General features: G+C 49.5%; 1 protein-coding gene across 1 annotated transcript in view; it reads left to right on the forward strand.

The window, feature by feature from the left end:
* Positions 1 to 15,267, forward strand: part of CCDC12 (coiled-coil domain containing 12) — a 39,346-nt gene extending 24,079 nt beyond the window's left edge. Inside the window, exons 6-7 of the mRNA XM_072154904.1 lie at positions 11,780 to 11,856; positions 14,953 to 15,267. Of these exons, the coding sequence (XP_072011005.1) occupies positions 11,780 to 11,856; positions 14,953 to 15,032 (157 nt within the window). The 3' untranslated portion in view covers positions 15,033 to 15,267. The remainder of the gene's footprint in view (positions 1 to 11,779; positions 11,857 to 14,952) is intronic.
* Positions 15,268 to 21,567: the final 6,300 nt, after the last annotated feature.

A 21,567-nucleotide genomic window follows, 5' to 3' on the forward strand; every position in this document is an offset into this window, starting at 1 on the left:
GTCTCCAGTGTATCCTATGACATGTAACATCACACTGCCTGTCTATACTATCTGTGTGCTGTGTGCAGGGTCTCCAGTGTATCCTATGAGATGTGACATCACACTGCCTGTCTATACTATCTGTGTGCTGTGTGCAGGGTCTCCAGTGTATCCTATGAGATGTAACATCACACTGCCTGTCTATACTATCTGTGTGCTGTGTGCAGAGTCTCCAGTGTATCCTATGAGATGTGACATCACACTGCCTGTCTATACTATCTGTGTGCTGTGTGCAGGGTCTCCAGTGTATCCTATGAGATGTGACATCACACTGCCTGTCTGCCTGTATATACTATCTGTGTGCTGTGTGCAGGGTCTCCAGTGTATCCTATGAGATGTGACATCACACTGCCTGTCTATACTATCTGTGTGCTGTGTGCAGCGTCTCCAGTGTATCCTATGAGATGTGACATCACACTGCCTGTCTATACTATCTGTGTGCTGTGTGCAGAGTCTCCAGTGTATCCTATGAGATGTGACATCACACTTCCTGTCTATACTATCTGTGTGCTGTGTGCAGGGTCTCCAGTGTATCCTATGAGATGTGACATCACACTGCCTGTCTATACTATCTGTGTGCAGGGTCTCCAGTGTATCCTATGAGATGTGACATCACACTGCCTGTCTATACTATCTGTGTGCAGAGTCTCCAGTGTATCCTATGAGATGTAACATCACACTGCCTGTCTATACTATCTGTGTGTGCAGAGTCTCCAGTGTATCCTATGAGATGTGACATCACACTGCCTGTCTATACTATCTGTGTGCTGTGTGCAGGGTCTCCAGTGTATCCTATGAGATGTAACATCACACTGCCTGTCTATACTATCTGTGTGTGTTGTGTGCAGAGTCTCCAGTGTATCCTATGAGATGTGACATCACACTGCCTGTCTATACTATCTGTGTGCTGTGTGCAGAGTCTCCAGTGTATCCTATGAGATGTGACATCACACCGCCTGTCTATACTATCTGTGTGTGTTGTGTGCAGAGTCTCCAGTGTATCCTATGAGATGTGACATCACACTGCCTGTCTATACTATCTGTGTGCTGTGTGCAGAGTCTCCAGTGTATCCTATGAGATGTGACATCACACTGCCTGTCTATACTATCTGTGTGCTGTGTGCAGGGTCTCCAGTGTATCCTATGAGATGTGACATCACACTGCCTGTCTATACTATCTGTGTGTGCTGTGTGCAGAGTCTCCAGTGTATCCTATGAGATGTGACATCACACTGCCTGTCTATACTATCTGTGTGTGTTGTGTGCAGAGTCTCCAGTGTATCCTATGAGATGTGACATCACACTGCCTGTCTATACTATCTGTGTGTGCTGTGTGCAGAGTCTCCAGTGTATCCTATGAGATGTGACATCACACTGCCTGTCTATACTATCTGTGTGCAGGGTCTCCAGTGTATCCTATGAGATGTGACATCACACTGCCTGTCTATACTATCTGTGTGCTGTGTGCAGAGTCTCCAGTGTATCCTATGAGATGTGACATCACACTGTCTGTCTATACTATCTGTGTGCTGTGTGCAGGGTCTCCAGTGTATACTATGAGATGTAGCATCACACTGCCTGTCTATACTATCTGTGGGCTGTGTGCAGAGTCTCCAGTGTATCCTATGAGATGTAACATCACACTGCCTGTCTATACTATCTGTGTGCTGTGTGCAGGGTCTCCAGTGTATCCTATGAGATGTGACATCACACTGCCTGTCTATACTATCTGTGTGCTGTGTGCAGAGTCTCCAGTGTATCCTATGAGATGTGACATCACACTGCCTGTCTATACTATCTGTGTGTGCTATGTGCAGGGTCTCCAGTGTATCCTATGAGATGTGACATCACACTGCCTGTCTATACTATCTGTGTGTGCTGTGTGCAGGGTCTCCAGTGTATCCTATGAGATGTGACATCATACTGCCTGTCTATACTATCTGTGTGTGCTATGTGCAGGGTCTCCAGTGTATCCTATGAGATGTGACATCACACTGCCTGTCTATACTATCTGTGTGCTGTGTGCAGGGTCTCCAGTGTATCCTATGAGATGTGACATCATACTGCCTGTCTATACTATCTGTGTGTGCTGTGTGCAGGGTCTCCAGTGTATCCTATGAGATGTGACATCACACTGCCTGTCTATACTATCTGTGTGCTGTGTGCAGGGTCTCCAGTGTATCCTATGAGATGTGACATCACACTGCCTGTCTATACTATCTGTGTGCTGTGTGCAGAGTCTCCAGTGTATCCTATGAGATGTGACATCACACTGCCTGTCTATACTATCTGTGTGCTGTGTGCAGGGTCTCCAGTGTATACTATGAGATGTAGCATCACACTACCTGTCTATACTATCTGTGGGCTGTGTGCAGAGTCTCCAGTGTATCCTATGAGATGTAACATCACACTGCCTGTCTATACTATCTGTGTGCTGTGTGCAGGGTCTCCAGTGTATCCTATGAGATGTGACATCACACTGCCTGTCTATACTATCTGTGTGTGCTGTGTGCAGGGTCTCCAGTGTATCCTATGAGATGTAACATCACACTGCCTGTCTATACTATCTGTGTGCTGTGTGCAGAGTCTCCAGTGTATCCTATGAGATGTGACATCACACTGCCTGTCTATACTATCTGTGTGCTGTGTGCAGAGTCTCCAGTGTATCCTATGAGATGTAGTATCACACTGCCTGTCTATACTATCTGTGTGCTGTGTGCAGGGTCTCCAGTGTATCCTATGAGATGTGACATCACACTGCCTGTCTATACTATCTGTGTGCAGAGTCTCCAGTGTATCCTATGAGATGTGACATCACACTGCCTGTCTATACTATCTGTGTGCTGTGTGCAGGGTCTCCAGTGTATCCTATGAGATGTGACATCACACTGCCTGTCTATACTATCTGTGTGCTGTGTGCAGAGTCTCCAGTGTATCCTATGAGATGTGACATCACACTGCCTGTCTATACTATCTGTGTGCTGTGTGCAGGGTCTCCAGTGTATCCTATGAGATGTGACATCACACTGCCTGTCTATACTATCTGTGTGCTGTGTGCAGGGTCTCCAGTGTATCCTATGAGATGTGACATCACACTGCCTGTATATACTATCTGTGTGCTGTGTGCAGAGCCTCCAGTGTATCCTATGAGATGTGACATCACACTGCCTGTCTATACTATCTGTGTGCTGTGTGCAGGGTCTCCAGTGTATCCTATGAGATGTGACATCACACTGCCTGTCTATACTATCTGTGTGCTGTGTGCAGGGTCTCCAGTGTATCCTATGAGATGTGACATCACACTGCCTGTCTATACTATCTGTGTGCTGTGTGCAGGGTCTCCAGTGTATCCTATGAGATGTGACATCACACTGCCTGTCTATACTATCTGTGTGCTGTGTGCAGGGTCTCCAGTGTATCCTATGAGATGTGACATCACACTGCCTGTCTATACTATCTGTGTGCTGTGTGCAGAGTCTCCAGTGTATCCTATGAGATGTAACATCACACTGCCTGTCTATACTATCTGTGTGCAGGGTCTCCAGTGTATCCTATGAGATGTAACATCACACTGCCTGTCTATACTATCTGTGTGTGCTGTGTGCAGGGTCTCCAGTGTATCCTATGAGATGTGACATCACACTGCCTGTCTATACTATCTGTGTGCAGGGTCTCCAGTGTATCCTATGAGATGTGACATCACACTGCCTGTCTATACTATCTGTGTGCAGAGTCTCCAGTGTATCCTATGAGATGTGACATCACACTGCCTGTATATACTATCTGTGTGCTGTGTGCAGGGTCTCCAGTGTATCCTATGAGATGTGACATCACACTGCCTGTCTATACTATCTGTGTGCTGTGTGCAGGGCCTCCAGTGTATCCTATGAGATGTGACATCACACTGCCTGTATATACTATCTGTGTGTGCTGTGTGCAGGGTCTCCAGTGTATCCTATGAGATGTGACATCACACTGCCTGTATATACTATCTGTGTGTGCTGTGTGCAGGGTCTCCAGTGTATCCTATGAGATGTGACATCACACTGCCTGTCTATACTATCTGTGTGCAGGGTCTCCAGTGTATCCTATGAGATGTGACATCACACTGCCTGTCTATACTATCTGTGTGTGCTGTGTGCAGGGTCTCCAGTGTATCCTATGAGATGTGACATCACACTGCCTGTCTATACTATCTGTGTGTGCTGTGTGCAGGGTCTCCAGTGTATCCTATGAGATGTGACATCACACTGCCTGTCTATACTATCTGTGTGTGCTGTGTGCAGAGTCTCCAGTGTATCCTATGAGATGTGACATCACACTGCCTGTATATACTATCTGTGGGCTGTGTGCAGGGTCTCCAGTGTATCCTATGAGATGTGACATCACACTGCCTGTCTATACTATCTGTGTGCAGGGTCTCCAGTGTATCCTATGAGATGTGACATCACACTGCCTGTATATACTATCTGTGTGCTGTGTGCAGGGTCTCCAGTGTATCCTATGAGATGTGACATCACACTGCCTGTATATACTATCTGTGTGCTGTGTGCAGGGTCTCCAGTGTATCCTATGAGATGTGACATCACACTGCCTGTATATACTATCTGTGTGCTGTGTGCAGGGTCTCCAGTGTATCCTATGAGATGTGACATCACACTGCCTGTCTATACTATCTGTGTGTGCTGTGTGCAGAGTCTCCAGTGTATCCTATGAGATGTGACATCACACTGCCTGTATATACTATCTGTGTGCTGTGTGCAGGGTCTCCAGTGTATCCTATGAGATGTGACATCACACTGCCTGTCTATACTATCTGTGTGCTGTGTGCAGAGTCTCCAGTGTATCCTATGAGATGTGACATCACACTGCCTGTATATACTATCTGTGTGCTGTGTGCAGAGTCTCCAGTGTATCCTATGAGATGTGACATCACACTGCCTGTCTATACTATCTGTGTGTGCTGTGTGCAGGGTCTCCAGTGTATCCTATGAGATGTGACATCACACTGCCTGTCTATACTATCTGTGTGTGCTGTGTGCAGAGTCTCCAGTGTATCCTATGAGATGTGACATCACACTGCCTGTCTATACTATCTGTGTGCTGTGTGCAGAGTCTCCAGTGTATCCTATGAGATGTGACATCACACTGCCTGTCTATACTATCTGTGTGCTGTGTGCAGGGGCTCCAGTGTATCCTATGAGATGTGACATCACACTGCCTGTCTATACTATCTGTGTGCTGTGTGCAGGGTCTCCAGTGTATCCTATGAGATGTGACATCACACTGCCTGTCTATACTATCTGTGTGTGCTGTGTGCAGAGTCTCCAGTGTATCCTATGAGATGTAACATCACACTGCCTGTCTATACTATCTGTGTGCTGTGTGCAGAGTCTCCAGTGTATCCTATGAGATGTGACATCACACTGCCTGTCTATACTATCTGTGTGTGCTGTGTGCAGGGTCTCCAGTGTATCCTATGAGATGTAACATCACACTGCCTGTCTATACTATCTGTGTGCTGTGTGCAGGGTCTCCAGTGTATCCTATGAGATGTGACATCACACTGCCTGTCTATACTATCTGTGTGTGCTTTGTGCAGGGTCTCCAGTGTATCCTATGAGATGTAACATCACACTGCCTGTCTATACTATCTGTGTGCTGTGTGCAGAGTCTCCAGTGTATCCTATGAGATGTGACATCACACTGCCTGTCTATACTATCTGTGTGCAGAGTCTCCAGTGTATCCTATGAGATGTGACATCACACTGCCTGTCTATACTATCTGTGTGCTGTGTGCAGAGTCTCCAGTGTATCCTATGAGATGTGACATCACACTGCCTGTCTATACTATCTGTGTGTGCTGTGTGCAGAGTCTCCAGTGTATCCTATGAGATGTGACATCACACTGCCTGTCTATACTATCTGTGGGCTGTGTGCAGGGTCTCCAGTGTATCCTATGAGATGTGACATCACACTGCCTGTCTATACTATCTGTGTGCTGTGTGCAGGGTCTCCAGTGTATCCTATGAGATGTGACATCACACTGCCTGTCTATACTATCTGTGTGTGCTGTGTGCAGAGTCTCCAGTGTATCCTATGAGATGTGACATCACACTGCCTGTATATACTATCTGTGGGCTGTGTGCAGGGTCTCCAGTGTATCCTATGAGATGTGACATCACACTGCCTGTCTATACTATCTGTGTGCAGGGTCTCCAGTGTATCCTATGAGATGTGACATCACACTGCCTGTATATACTATCTGTGTGCTGTGTGCAGGGTCTCCAGTGTATCCTATGAGATGTGACATCACACTGCCTGTATATACTATCTGTGTGCTGTGTGCAGGGTCTCCAGTGTATCCTATGAGATGTGACATCACACTGCCTGTATATACTATCTGTGTGCTGTGTGCAGGGTCTCCAGTGTATCCTATGAGATGTGACATCACACTGCCTGTCTATACTATCTGTGTGTGCTGTGTGCAGAGTCTCCAGTGTATCCTATGAGATGTGACATCACACTGCCTGTATATACTATCTGTGTGCTGTGTGCAGGGTCTCCAGTGTATCCTATGAGATGTGACATCACACTGCCTGTCTATACTATCTGTGTGCTGTGTGCAGAGCCTCCAGTGTATCCTATGAGATGTGACATCACACTGCCTGTCTATACTATCTGTGTGTGCTGTGTGCAGAGTCTCCAGTGTATCCTATGAGATGTGACATCACACTGCCTGTCTATACTATCTGTGTGCTGTGTGCAGAGTCTCCAGTGTATCCTATGAGATGTAACATCACACTTCCTGTCTATACTATCTGTGTGCTGTGTGCAGGGTCTCCAGTGTATCCTATGAGATGTAACATCACACTGCCTGTCTATACTATCTGTGTGCTGTGTGCAGAGTCTCCAGTGTATCCTATGAGATGTGACATCACACTGCCTGTATATACTATCTGTGTGCTGTGTGCAGAGTCTCCAGTGTATCCTATGAGATGTGACATCACACTGCCTGTCTATACTATCTGTGTGTGCTGTGTGCAGGGTCTCCAGTGTATCCTATGAGATGTGATATCACACTGCCTGTCTATACTATCTGTGTGTGCTGTGTGCAGAGTCTCCAGTGTATCCTATGAGATGTGACATCACACTGCCTGTCTATACTATCTGTGTGCTGTGTGCAGAGTCTCCAGTGTATCCTATGAGATGTGACATCACACTGCCTGTCTATACTATCTGTGTGCTGTGTGCAGGGGCTCCAGTGTATCCTATGAGATGTGACATCACACTGCCTGTCTATACTATCTGTGTGCTGTGTGCAGGGTCTCCAGTGTATCCTATGAGATGTGACATCACACTGTCTGTCTATACTATCTGTGTGTGCTGTGTGCAGAGTCTCCAGTGTATCCTATGAGATGTGACATCACACTGCCTGTCTATACTATCTGTGTGTGCTGTGTGCAGGGTCTCCAGTGTATCCTATGAGATGTGACATCACACTGCCTGTCTATACTATCTGTGTGTGCTGTGTGCAGAGTCTCCAGTGTATCCTATGAGATGTAACATCACACTGCCTGTCTATACTATCTGTGTGCTGTGTGCAGAGTCTCCAGTGTATCCTATGAGATGTGACATCACACTGCCTGTCTATACTATCTGTGTGTGCTTTGTGCAGGGTCTCCAGTGTATCCTATGAGATGTAACATCACACTGCCTGTCTATACTATCTGTGTGCTGTGTGCAGAGTCTCCAGTGTATCCTATGAGATGTGACATCACACTGCCTGTCTATACTATCTGTGTGCAGAGTCTCCAGTGTATCCTATGAGATGTGACATCACACTGCCTGTCTATACTATCTGTGTGCTGTGTGCAGAGTCTCCAGTGTATCCTATGAGATGTGACATCACACTGCCTGTCTATACTATCTGTGTGTGCTGTGTGCAGAGTCTCCAGTGTATCCTATGAGATGTGACATCACACTGCCTGTCTATACTATCTGTGGGCTGTGTGCAGGGTCTCCAGTGTATCCTATGAGATGTGACATCACACTGCCTGTCTATACTATCTGTGTGCTGTGTGCAGGGTCTCCAGTGTATCCTATGAGATGTGACATCACACTGCCTGTCTATACTATCTGTGTGTGCTGTGTGCAGAGTCTCCAGTGTATCCTATGAGATGTGACATCACACTGCCTGTCTATACCATCTGTGGGCTGTGTGCAGGGTCTCCAGTGTATCCTATGAGATGTGACATCACACTGCCTGTATATACTATCTGTGGGCTGTGTGCAGGGTCTCCAGTGTATCCTATGAGATGTGACATCACACTGCCTGTCTATACTATCTGTGTGCAGGGTCTCCAGTGTATCCTATGAGATGTGACATCACACTGCCTGTATATACTATCTGTGTGCTGTGTGCAGAGTCTCCAGTGTATCCTATGAGATGTGACATCACACTGCCTGTATATACTATCTGTGTGCTGTGTGCAGGGGCTCCAGTGTATCCTATGAGATGTGACATCACACTGCCTGTCTATACTATCTGTATGCTGTGTGCAGGGTCTCCAGTGTATCCTATGAGATGTGACATCACACTGCCTGTCTATACTATCTGTGTGTGCTGTGTGCAGAGTCTCCAGTGTATCCTATGAGATGTAACATCACACTGCCTGTCTATACTATCTGTGTGCTGTGTGCAGAGTCTCCAGTGTATCCTATGAGATGTGACATCACACTGCCTGTCTATACTATCTGTGTGCTGTGTGCAGAGTCTCCAGTGTATCCTATGAGATGTGACATCACACTGCCTGTCTATACTATCTGTGTACTGTGTGCAGGGTCTCCAGTGTATCCTATGAGATGTGACATCACACTGCCTGTCTGTACTATCTGTGTGCAGGGTCTCCAGTGTATCCTATGAGATGTGACATCACACTGCCTGTCTGTACTATCTGTGTGCTGTGTGCAGAGCCTCCAGTGTATCTTATGAGATGTGACATCACACTGCCTGTATATACTATCTGTGTGCTGTGTGCAGGGTCTCCAGTGTATCCTATGAGATGTGACATCATACTGCCTGTCTATACTATCTGTGTGTGCTGTGTGCAGGGTCTCCAGTGTATCCTATGAGATGTGACATCACACTGCCTGTCTATACTATCTGTGTGCTGTGTGCAGGGTCTCCAGTGTATCCTATGAGATGTAACATCACACTGCCTGTCTATACTATCTGTGGGCTGTGTGCAGAGTCTCCAGTGTATCCTATGAGATGTAACATCACACTGCCTGTCTATACTATCTATGTGCTGTGTGCAGAGTCTCCAGTGTATCCTATGAGATGTGACATCACACTGCCTGTCTATACTATCTGTGTGTGCTGTGTGCAGAGTCTCCAGTGTATCCTATGAGATGTAGCATCACACTGCCTGTCTATACTATCTGTGGGCTGTGTGCAGAGTCTCCAGTGTATCCTATGAGATGTAACATCACACTGCCTGTCTATACTATCTGTGTGCTGTGTGCAGGGTCTCCAGTGTATCCTATGAGATGTGACATCACACTGCCTGTCTATACTATCTGTGTGCTGTGTGCAGGGTCTCCAGTGTATCCTATGAGATGTGACATCACACTGCCTGTCTATACTATCTGTGTGTGCTGTGTGCAGGGTCTCCAGTGTATTCTATGAGATGTGACATCACACTGCCTGTCTATACTATCTGTGTGCTGTGTGCAGAGTCTCCAGTGTATCCTATGAGATGTGACATCACACTGCCTGTCTATACTATCTGTGTGTGCTGTGTGCAGGGTCTCCAGTGTATCCTATGAGATGTGACATCACACTGCCTGTCTATACTATCTGTGTGTGCTGTGTGCAGGGTCTCCAGTGTATTCTATGAGATGTGACATCACACTGCCTGTCTATACTATCTGTGTGCTGTGTGCAGGATCTCCAGTGTATCCTATGAGATGTGACATCACACTGCCTGTCTATACTATCTGTGTGTGCTGTGTGCAGGGTCTCCAGTGTATCCTATGAGATGTGACATCACACTGCCTGTCTATACTATCTGTGTGCTGTGTGCAGAGTCTCCAGTGTATCCTATGAGATGTGACATCACACTGCCTGTCTATACTATCTGTGTGCTGTGTGCAGAGTCTCCAGTGTATCCTATGAGATGTGACATCACACTGCCTGTCTATACTATCTGTGTGCTGTGTGCAGAGCCTCCAGTGTATCCTATGAGATGTGACATCACACTGCCTGTCTATACTATCTGTGTGCTGTGTGCAGGGTCTCCAGTGTATCCTATGAGATGTGACATCACACTGCCTGTCTATACTATCTGTGTGCTGTGTGCAGGGTCTCCAGTGTATCCTATGAGATGTGACATCACACTGCCTGTCTATACTATCTGTGTGCTGTGTGCAGAGTCTCCAGTGTATCCTATGAGATGTGACATCACACTGCCTGTATATACTATCTGTGTGCTGTGTGCAGAGCCTCCAGTGTATCCTATGAGATGTGACATCACACTGCCTGTCTATACTATCTGTGTGCTGTGTGCAGGGTCTCCAGTGTATCCTATGAGATGTGACATCACACTGCCTGTCTATACTATCTGTGTGCTGTGTGCAGGGTCTCCAGTGTATCCTATGAGATGTGACATCACACTGCCTGTCTATACTATCTGTGTGCTGTGTGCAGGGTCTCCAGTGTATCCTATGAGATGTGACATCACACTGCCTGTCTATACTATCTGTGTGCTGTGTGCAGGGTCTCCAGTGTATCCTATGAGATGTGACATCACACTGCCTGTCTATACTATCTGTGTGTGCTGTGTGCAGAGTCTCCAGTGTATCCTATGAGATGTGACATCACACTGCCTGTATATACTATCTGTGTGTGCTGTGTGCAGAGTCTCCAGTGTATCCTATGAGATGTAACATCACACTGCCTGTCTATACTATCTGTGTGCTGTGTGCAGGGTCTCCAGTGTATCCTATGAGATGTGACATCACACTGCCTGTCTATACTATCTGTGTGCAGGGTCTCCAGTGTATCCTATGAGATGTGACATTACACTGCCTGTCTATACTATCTGTGTGCTGTGTGCAGGGTCTCCAGTGTATCCTATGAGATGTAACATCACACTGCCTGTCTATACTATCTGTGTGCTGTGTGCAGGGTCTCCAGTGTATCCTATGAGATGTGACATCACACTGCCTGTCTATACTATCTGTGTGCTGTGTGCAGAGTCTCCAGTGTATCCTATGAGATGTGACATCACACTGCCTGTCTATACTATCTGTGTGTGCTGTGTGCAGAGTCTCCAGTGTATCCTATGAGATGTGACATCACACTGCCTGTCTATACTATCTGTGTGTGCTGTGTGCAGAGTCTCCAGTGTATCCTATGAGATGTGACATCACACTGCCTGTCTATACTATCTGTGTGTGCTGTGTGCAGGGTCTCCAGTGTATCCTATGAGCTGTAGCATTATACTTCTGTAGTTCCTGCTGCTTGTGGCATTGGATGGATGGCTGTAGGTATATACTGCGTCTGTCTCTTGGGATACACTGGACTCTCTGTACACAGCACTGGCACATACCTTATACATCTCATGCAGTGTCTCTGTATTTATACGTGTACATGGACCTCAGATGTGCAGGGCTTATGATACTATGCACCTTAAGAGTCCTTGCTGCTCCTATAGCCTTTCCTTCTGTTCTCCAGGGATCTGAAGAGAGACGTTGCCAAGAAGTTGGAGAAACTAGAGAAGAGGACGCAGCGAGCCATCGCAGAGCTCATCAGTGAGTATCCGAGCTTGTAGTATATTACACACCCGAACACAGGATCCCAGCCACACACAAGCTCCTCCTCCTATATCACTGCTGGAGTGTAATAAGATGTGATATCAGCTCCTCCCCTTATATCACTGCTGGAGTGTAATAAGATGGGATGATATCAGCTCCTCCTCTTATATCACTGCTGGAGTGTAATAAGATGTGATGATATCAGCTCCTCCCCTTATATCACTGCTGGAGTGTAATAAGATGGGATGATATCAGCTCCTCCCCTTATATCACTGTTGGACTGTAATAAGATGTGATATCAGCTCCTCCTCTTATATCACTGCTGGAGTGTAATAAGATGGGATGATATCAGCTCCTCCCCTTATATCACTGCTGGAGTGTAATAAGATGGGATGATATCAGCTCCTCCCCTTATATCACTGCTGGAGTGTAATAAGATGGGATGATATCAGCTCCTCCCCTTATATCACTGCTGGAGTGTAATAAGATGTGATGATATCAGCTCCTCCCCTTATATCACTGCTGGACTGTAATAAGATGGGATGATATCAGCTCCTCCCCTTATATCACTGCTGGACTGTAATAAGATGGGATGATATCAGCTCCTCCCCTTATATCACTGTTGGACTGTAATAAGATGTGATATCAGCTCCTCCTCTTATATCACTGCTGGAGTGTAATAAGATGGGATGATATCAGCTCCTCCCCTTATATCACTGCTGGAGTGTAATAAGATGGGATGATATCAGCTCCTCCCCTTATATCACTGCTGGAGTGTAATAAGATGGGATGATATCAGCTCCTCCCCTTATATCACTGCTGGACTGTAATAAGATGGGATGATATCAGCTCCTCCCCTTATATCACTGCTGGACTGTAATAAGATGGGATGATATCAGCTCCTCCCCTTATATCACTGTTGGACTGTAATAAGATGTGATATCAGCTCCTCCTCTTATATCACTGCTGGAGTGTAATAAGATGGGATGATATCAGCTCCTCCCCTTATATCACTGCTGGAGTGTAATAAGATGGGATGATATCAGCTCCTCCCCTTATATCACTGCTGGAGTGTAATAAGATGGGATGATATCAGCTCCTCCCCTTATATCACTGCTGGAGTGTAATAAGATGGGATGATATCAGCTCCTCCTCTTATATCACTGCTGGAGTGTAATAAGATGGGATGATATCAGCTCCTCCCCTTATATCACTGCTGGAGTGTAATAAGATGGGATGATATCAGCTCCTCCCCTTATATCACTGCTGGAGTGTAATAAGATGGGATGATATCAGCTCCTCCTCTTATATCACTGCTGGAGTGTAATAAGATGGGATGATATCAGCTCCTCCCCTTATATCACTGCTGGACTGTAATAAGATGGGATGATATCAGCTCCTCCCCTTATATCACTGCTGGACTGTAATAAGATGTGATATCAGCTCCTCCCCTTATATCACTGCTGGAGTGTAATAAGATGGGATGATATCAGCTCCTCCTCTTATATCACTGCTGGAGTGTAATAAGATGGGATGATATCAGCTCCTCCCCTTATATCACTGCTGGCCTGTAATAAGATGGGATGATATCAGCTCCTCTCCTTATATCACTGCTGGACTGTAATAAGATGGGATGATATCAGCTCCTCCCCTTATATCACTGCTGGACTGTAATAAGATGGGATGATATCAGCTCCTCCCCTTATATCACTGCTGGACTGTAATAAGATGGGATGATATCAGCTCCTCCTCTTATATCACTGCTGGAGTGTAATAAGATGGGATGATATCAGCTCCTCCCCTTATATCACTGCTGGAGTGTAATAAGATGGGATGATATCAGCTCCTCCTCTTATATCACTGCTGGACTGTAATAAGATGTGATGATATCAGCTCCTCCCCTTATATCACTGCTGGAGTGTAATAAGATGGGATGATATCAGCTCCTCCTCTTATATCACTGCTGGAGTGTAATAAGATGGGATGATATCAGCTCCTCCCCTTATATCACTGCTGGACTGTAATAAGATGGGATGATATCAGCTCCTCCTCTTATATCACTGCTGGAGTGTAATAAGATGGGATGATATCAGCTCCTCCCCTTATATCACTGCTGGAGTGTAATAAGATGGGATGATATCAGCTCCTCCTCTTATATCACTGCTGGAGTGTAATAAGATGGGATGATATCAGCTCCTCCCCTTATATCACTGCTGGAGTGTAATAAGATGTGATATCAGCTCCTCCTCTTATATCACTGCTGGACTGTAATAAGATGGGATGATATCAGCTCCTCCTCTTATATCACTGCTGGACTGTAATAAGATGGGATGATATCAGCTCCTCCCCTTATATCACTGCTGGACTGTAATAAGATGGGATGATATCAGCTCCTCCTCTTATATCACTGCTGGACTGTAATAAGATGGGATGATATCAGCTCCTCCTCTTATATCACTGCTGGACTGTAATAAGATGGGATGATATCAGCTCCTCCCCTTATATCACTGCTGGAGTGTAATAAGATGGGATGATATTAGCTCCTCCTCTTATATCACTGCTGGAGTGTAATAAGATGGGATGATATCAGCTCCTCCCCTTATATCACTGCTGGAGTGTAATAAGATGGGATGATATCAGCTCCTCCTCTTATATCACTGCTGGAGTGTAATAAGATGGGATGATATCAGCTCCTCCCCTTATATCACTGCTGGAGTGTAATAAGATGGGATGATATCAGCTCCTCCCCTTATATCACTGCTGGACTGTAATAAGATGGGATGATATCAGATCCTCCTCTTATATCACTGCTGGAGTGTAATAAGATGTGATATCAGCTCCTCCTCTTATATCACTGCTGGAGTGTAATAAGATGGGATGATATCAGCTCCTCCTCTTATATCACTGCTGGACTGTAATAAGATGGGATGATATCAGCTCCTCCTCTTATATCACTGCTGGACTGTAATAAGATGGGATGATATCAGCTCCTCCCCTTATATCACTGCTGGAGTGTAATAAGATGGGATGATATTAGCTCCTCCCCTCATTATAATCTCCTGTAGTGTAATACTTGTGTCCTGTCTCCTGCAGGGGAGCGCTTGCGGGGGCAGGAGGAGAGTCTTGCGGATGCGGTGGAGGCGGCAAAACAGGAGAACGAGGATTCGGACTGAGAGCGGACACCACAGTCCTGCTGCTCCATCAGCGATGGCCGACTCTGGAGGCGGAGCCAATGTCACCAAACCTGGGACTGTGGTCATGTGAGGGGGAGGGGCACTGCAGTGTGATGGAGCGTCAGCCTCGCTGCCCAGTACTTTCTCCTCCGGGGTCTGAGGTTTTATATTTGTACATTATAACAGAAGATCTGAAACTATTTCCTTTTTATATTAAATACAAAGTAAAAATGTATTATGTAAGTATTTCAGGAGAGCAGCACAGAGGATTTCAGGAGGGGGATGTGCTGAGCATGCTGGGAGGTCACAGTGTTATATAGGGGTAGGGGGGGTCTCTGCAGCACAGAGGATTTCAGGAGGGGGATGTGCTGAGCATGCTGGGAGGTCACAGTGTTATATAGGGGTAGGGGGGGTCTCTGCAGCACAGAGGATTTCAGGAGGGGGATGTGCTGAGCATGCTGGGAGGTCACAGTGTTATATAGGGGTAGGGGGGTCTCTGCAGCACAGAGGATTTCAGGAGGGGGGATGTGCTGAGCATGCTGGGAGGTCACAGTGTTATATAGGGGTAGGGGGGTCTCTGCAGCACAGAGGATTTCAGGAGGGGGATGTGCTGAGCATGCTGGGAGGTCACAGTGTTATATAGGGGTAGGGGGTCTCTGCAGCACAGAGGATTTCAGGAGGGGGATGTGCTGAGCATGCTGGGAGGTCACAGTGTTATATAGGGGTAGGGGGTCTCTGCAGCACAGAGGATTTCAGGAGGGGGAGGTGCTGAGCATGCTGGGAGGTCACAGTGTTATATAGGGGTAGGGGGGTCTCTGCAGCACAGAGGATTTCAGGAGGGGGATGTGCTGAGCATGCTGGGAGGTCACAGTGTTATATAGCAGGGGGGTCTCTGCAGCACAGAGGATTTCAGGAGGGGGATGTGCTGAGCATGCTGGGAGGTCACAGTGTTATATAGGGGGGGGGGGTCTCTGCAGCACAGAGGATTTCAGGAGGGGGGATGTGCTGAGCATGCTGGGAGGTCACAGTGTTATATAGGGGGGGGGGGGTCTCTGCAGCACAGAGGATTTCAGGAGGGGGATGTGCTGAGCATGCTGGGAGGTCACAGTGTTATATAGGGGTGGGGGTCTCTGCAGCACAGAGGATTTCAGGAGGGGGATGTGCTGAGCATGCTGGGAGGTCACAGTGTTATATAGGGGGGGGGGGTCTCTGCAGCACAGAGGATTTCAGGAGGGGGATGTGCTGAGCATGCTGGGAGGTCACAGTGTTATATAGGGGTGGGGGGGGGGGTCTGCAGCACAGAGGATTTCAGGAGGGGGATGTGCTGATCATGCTGGGAGGTCACAGTGTTATATAGGGGTAGGGGGGTCTCTGCAGCACAGAGGATTTCAGGAGGGGGATGTGCTGAGCATGCTGGGAGGTCACAGTGTTATATAGGGGGGGGGGGTCTCTGCAGCACAGAGGATTTCAGGAGGGGGATGTGCTGAGCATGCTGGGAGGTCACAGTGTTATATAGGGGGGGGGGTCTCTGCAGCACAGAGGATTTCAGGAGGGGGGATGTGCTGAGCATGCTGGGAGGTCACAGTGTTATATAGGGGTGGGGGGGGGGGGGTCTGCAGCACAGAGGATTTCAGGAGGGGGGATGTGCTGAGCATGCTGGGAGGTCACAGTGTTATATAGGGGTGGGGGGGGGGGTCTGCAGCACAGAGGATTTCAGGAGGGGGATGTGCTGAGCATGCTGGGAGGTCACAGTGTTATATAGGGGGGGGGGCTCTGCAGCACAGAGGATTTCAGGAGGGGGATGTGCTGAGCATGCTGGGAGGTCACAGTGTTATATAGGGGGGGGGGTCTCTGCAGCACAGAGGATTTCAGGAGGGGGATGTGCTGAGCATGCTGGGAGGTCACAGTGTTATATAGGGGTGGGGGGGGGGGGTCTGCAGCACCGAGGATTTCAGGAGGGGGGATGTGCTGAGCATGCTGGGAGGTCACAGTGTTATATAGGGGGGGGGGCTCTGCAGCACAGAGGATTTCAGGAGGGGGATGTGCTGAGCATGCTGGGAGGTCACAGTGTTATATAGGGGGGGGGGCTCTGCAGCACAGAGGATTTCAGGAGGGGGATGTGCTGAGCATGCTGGGAGGTCACAGTGTTATATAGGGGGGGGTCTCTGCAGCACAGAGGATTTCAGGAGGGGGGATGTGCTGAGCATGCTGGGAGGTCACAGTGTTATATAGGGGGGGGTCTCTGCAGCACAGAGGATTTCAGGAGGGGGGATGTGCTGAGCATGCTGGGAGGTCACAGTGTTATATAGGGGTAGGGGGGGCTGCAGCACAGAGGATTTCAGGAGGGGGGATGTGCTGAGCATGCTGGGAGGTCACAGTGTTATATAGGGGGGGGTCTCTGCAGCACAGAGGATTTCAGGAGGGGGGATGTGCTGAGCATGCTGGGAGGTCACAGTGTTATATAGGGGTAGGGGGGGCTGCAGCACAGAGGATTTCAGGTGGGGGATGTGCTGAGCATGCTGGGAGGTCACAGTGTTATATAGGGGTAGGGGGGGCTGCAGCACAGAGGATTTCAGGTGGGGGATGTGCTGAGCATGCTGGGAGGTCACCGTATTATATAGGGGTAGGGGGGGTCTCTGCAGCACAGAGGATTTCAGGAGGGGGGATGTGCTGAGCATGCTGGGAGGTCACAGTGTTATATAGGGGGGGGGTCTCTGCAGCACAGAGGATTTCAGGAGGGGGGATGTGCTGAGCATGCTGGGAGGTCACAGTGTTATATAGGGGTAGGGGGGGCTGCAGCACAGAGGATTTCAGGTGGGGGATGTGCTGAGCATGCTGGGAGGTCACAGTGTTATATAGGGGTAGGGGGGGCTGCAGCACAGAGGATTTCAGGTGGGGGATGTGCTGAGCATGCTGGGAGGTCACAGTGTTATATAGGGGTAGGGGGTCTCTGCAGCACAGAGGATTTCAGGTGGGGGATGTGCTGAGCATGCTGGGAGGTCACCGTGTTATATAGGGGTAGGGGGGGTCTCTGCAGCACAGAGGATTTCAGGAGGGGGATGTGCTGAGCATGCTGGGAGGTCACAGTGTTATATAGGGGTAGGGGGGGGTCTCTGCAGCACAGAGGATTTCAGGAGGGGGATGTGCTGAGCATGCTGGGAGGTCACAGTGTTATATAGGGGTAGGCGGGGTTTCTGCAGCACAGAGGATTTCAGGAGGGGGATGTACTGAGCATGCTGGGAGGTCACAGTGTTATATAGGGGTAGGGGGGTCTCTGCAGCACAGAGGATTTCAGGTGGGGGATGTGCTGAGCATGCTGGGAGGTCACAGTGTTATATAGGGGTAGGGGGGGGGCTCTCTGCAGCACAGAGGATTTCAGGAGGGGGATGTGCTGAGCATGCTGGGAGGTCACAGTGTTATATAGGGGTAGGGGGGGGGGGCTCTCTGCAGCACAGAGGATTTCAGTAGGGGGGATGTGCTGAGCATGCTGGGAGGTCACAGTGTTATATAGGGGTAGGGGGGGGGCTCTCTGCAGCACAGAGGATTTCAGGAGGGGGATGTGCTGAGCATGCTGGGAGGTCACAGTGTTATATAGGGGTAGGGGGGTCTCTGCAGCACAGAGGATTTCAGGAGGGGGGATGTGCTGAGCATGCTGGGAGGTCACAGTGTTATATAGGGGTAGGGGGGTCTCTGCAGCACAGAGGATTTCAGGAGGGGGATGTGCTGAGCATGCTGGGAGGTCACAGTGTTATATAGGGGTAGGGGGTCTCTGCAGCACAGAGGATTTCAGGAGGGGGAGGTGCTGAGCATGCTGGGAGGTCACAGTGTTATATAGGGGTAGGGGGGGGGTCTGCAGCACAGAGGATTTCAGGAGGGGGATGTGCTGAGCATGCTGGGAGGTCACAGTGTTATATAGCAGGGGGGGTCTCTGCAGCACAGAGGATTTCAGGAGGGGGATGTGCTGAGCATGCTGGGAGGTCACAGTGTTATATAGGGGGGGGGGTCTCTGCAGCACAGAGGATTTCAGGAGGGGGATGTGCTGAGCATGCTGGGAGGTCAGTGTTATATAGGGGGGGGTCTCTGCAGCACAGAGGATTTCAGGAGGGGGATGTGCTGAGCATGCTGGGAGGTCACAGTGTTATATAGGGGTAGGGGGGGTCTCTGCAGCACAGAGGATTTCAGGAGGGGGATGTGCTGAGCATGCTGGGAGGTCACAGTGTTATATAGGGGTAGGGGGGGGGTCTCTGCAGCACAGAGGATTTCAGGAGGGGAATGTGCTGAGCATGCTGGGAGGTCAGTGTTATATAGGGGGGGGCGGGGTCTGCAGCACAGAGGATTTCAGGAGGGGGATGTGCTGAGCATGCTGGGAGGTCACAGTGTTATATAGGGGTAGGGGGGTCTCTGCAGCACAGAGGATTTCAGGAGGGGGATGTGCTGAGCATGCTGGGAGGTCACAGTGTTATATAGGGGGGGGCGGGGTCTGCAGCACAGAGGATTTCAGGAGGGGGATGTGCTGAGCATGCTGGGAGGTCACAGTGTTATATAGGGGGGGGTCTCTGCAGCACAGAGGATTTCAGGAGGGGGATGTGCTGAGCATGCTGGGAGGTCACAGTGTTATATAGGGGTTGGGGGGTCTCTGCAGCACAGAGGATTTCAGGAGGGGGATGTGCTGAGCATGCTGGGAGGTCACAGTGTTATATAGGGGGGGGGCTCTGCAGCACAGAGGATTTCAGGAGGGGGATGTGCTGAGCATGCTGGGAGGTCACAGTGTTATATAGGGGTAGGGGGGTCTCTGCAGCACAGAGGATTTCAGGAGGGGGATGTGCTGAGCATGCTGGGAGGTCACAGTGTTATATAGGGGGGGGGGTCTCTGCAGCACAGAGGATTTCAGGAGGGGGGGTGTGCTGAGCATGCTGGGAGGTCACAGTGTTATATAGGGGTGGGGGGGGGGGGGGGTCTCTGCAGCACCGAGGATTTCAGGAGGGGGATGTGCTGAGCATGCTGGGAGGTCAGTGTTATATAGGGGGGGGTCTCTGCAGCACAGAGGATTTCAGGAGGGGGATGTGCTGAGCATGCTGGGAGGTCACAGTGTTATATAGGGGTAGGGGGGGTCTCTGCAGCACAGAGGATTTCAGGAGGGGGATGTGCTGAGCATGCTGGGAGGTCACAGTGTTATATAGGGGTAGGGGGGGGGTCTCTGCAGCACAGAGGATTTCAGGAGGGGGATGTGCTGAGCATGCTGGGAGGTCAGTGTTATATAGGGGGGGGCGGGGTCTGCAGCACAGAGGATTTCAGGAGGGGGATGTGCTGAGCATGCTGGGAGGTCACAGTGTTATATAGGGGTAGGGGGGTCTCTGCAGCACAGAGGATTTCAGGAGGGGGATGTGCTGAGCATGCTGGGAGGTCACAGTGTTATATAGGGGGGGGGGTCTCTGCAGCACAGAGGATTTCAGGAGGGGGATGTGCTGAGCATGCTGGGAGGTCACAGTGTTATATAGGGGTGGGGGGGGGGTCTCTGCAGCACAGAGGATTTCAGGAGGGGGGATGTGCTGAGCATGCTGGGAGGTCACAGTGTTATATAGGGGTGGGGGGGGGGTGGTCTGCAGCACAGAGGATTTCAGGAGGGGGATGTGCTGATCATGCTGGGAGGTCACAGTGTTATATAGGGGTAGGGGGGTCTCTGCAGCACAGAGGATTTCAGGAGGGGGGATGTGCTGAGCATGCTGGGAGGTCACCGTGTTATATAGGGGTAGGGGGGGTCTCTGCAGCACAGAGGATTTCAGGAGGGGGATGTGCTGAGCATGCTGGGAGGTCACAGTGTTATATAGGGGTAGGGGGGGTCTCTGCAGCACAGAGGATTTCAGGAGGGGGGATGTGCTGAGCATGCTGGGAGGTCACAGTGTTATATAGGGGTAGGGGGGTCTCTGCAGCACAGAGGATTTCAGGAGGGGGGATGTGCTGAGCATGCTGGGAGGTCACAGTGTTATATAGGGGTGGGGGGGGGGTCTGCAGCACAGAGGATTTCAGGAGGGGGATGTGCTGAGCATGCTGGGAGGTCACAGTGTTATATAGGGGTGGGGGGGGGGGTCTGCAGCACCGAGGATTTCAGGAGGGGGATGTGCTGAGCATGCTGGGAGGTCACAGTGTTATATAGGGGTTGGGGGGTCTCTGCAGCACAGAGGATTTCAGGAGGGGGATGTGCTGAGCATGCTGGGAGGTCACAGTGTTATATAGGGGTAGGGGGGTCTCTGCAGCACAGAGGATTTCAGGAGGGGGATGTGCTGAGCATGCTGGGAGGTCACAGTGTTATATAGGGGGGGGGTCTCTGCAGCACAGAGGATTTCAGGAGGGGGATGTGCTGAGCATGCTGGGAGGTCACAGTGTTATATAGGGGGGGGGTCTCTGCAGCACAGAGGATTTCAGGAGGGGGATGTGCTGAGCATGCTGGGAGGTCACAGTGTTATATAGGGGGGGGGGGGGGGGGTCTGCAGCACAGAGGATTTCAGGAGGGGGGATGTGCTGAGCATGCTGGGAG

Source organism: Engystomops pustulosus, chromosome 5, assembly GCF_040894005.1.
Source record: "Engystomops pustulosus chromosome 5, aEngPut4.maternal, whole genome shotgun sequence".
Lineage (NCBI taxonomy): Eukaryota > Metazoa > Chordata > Amphibia > Anura > Leptodactylidae > Engystomops > Engystomops pustulosus.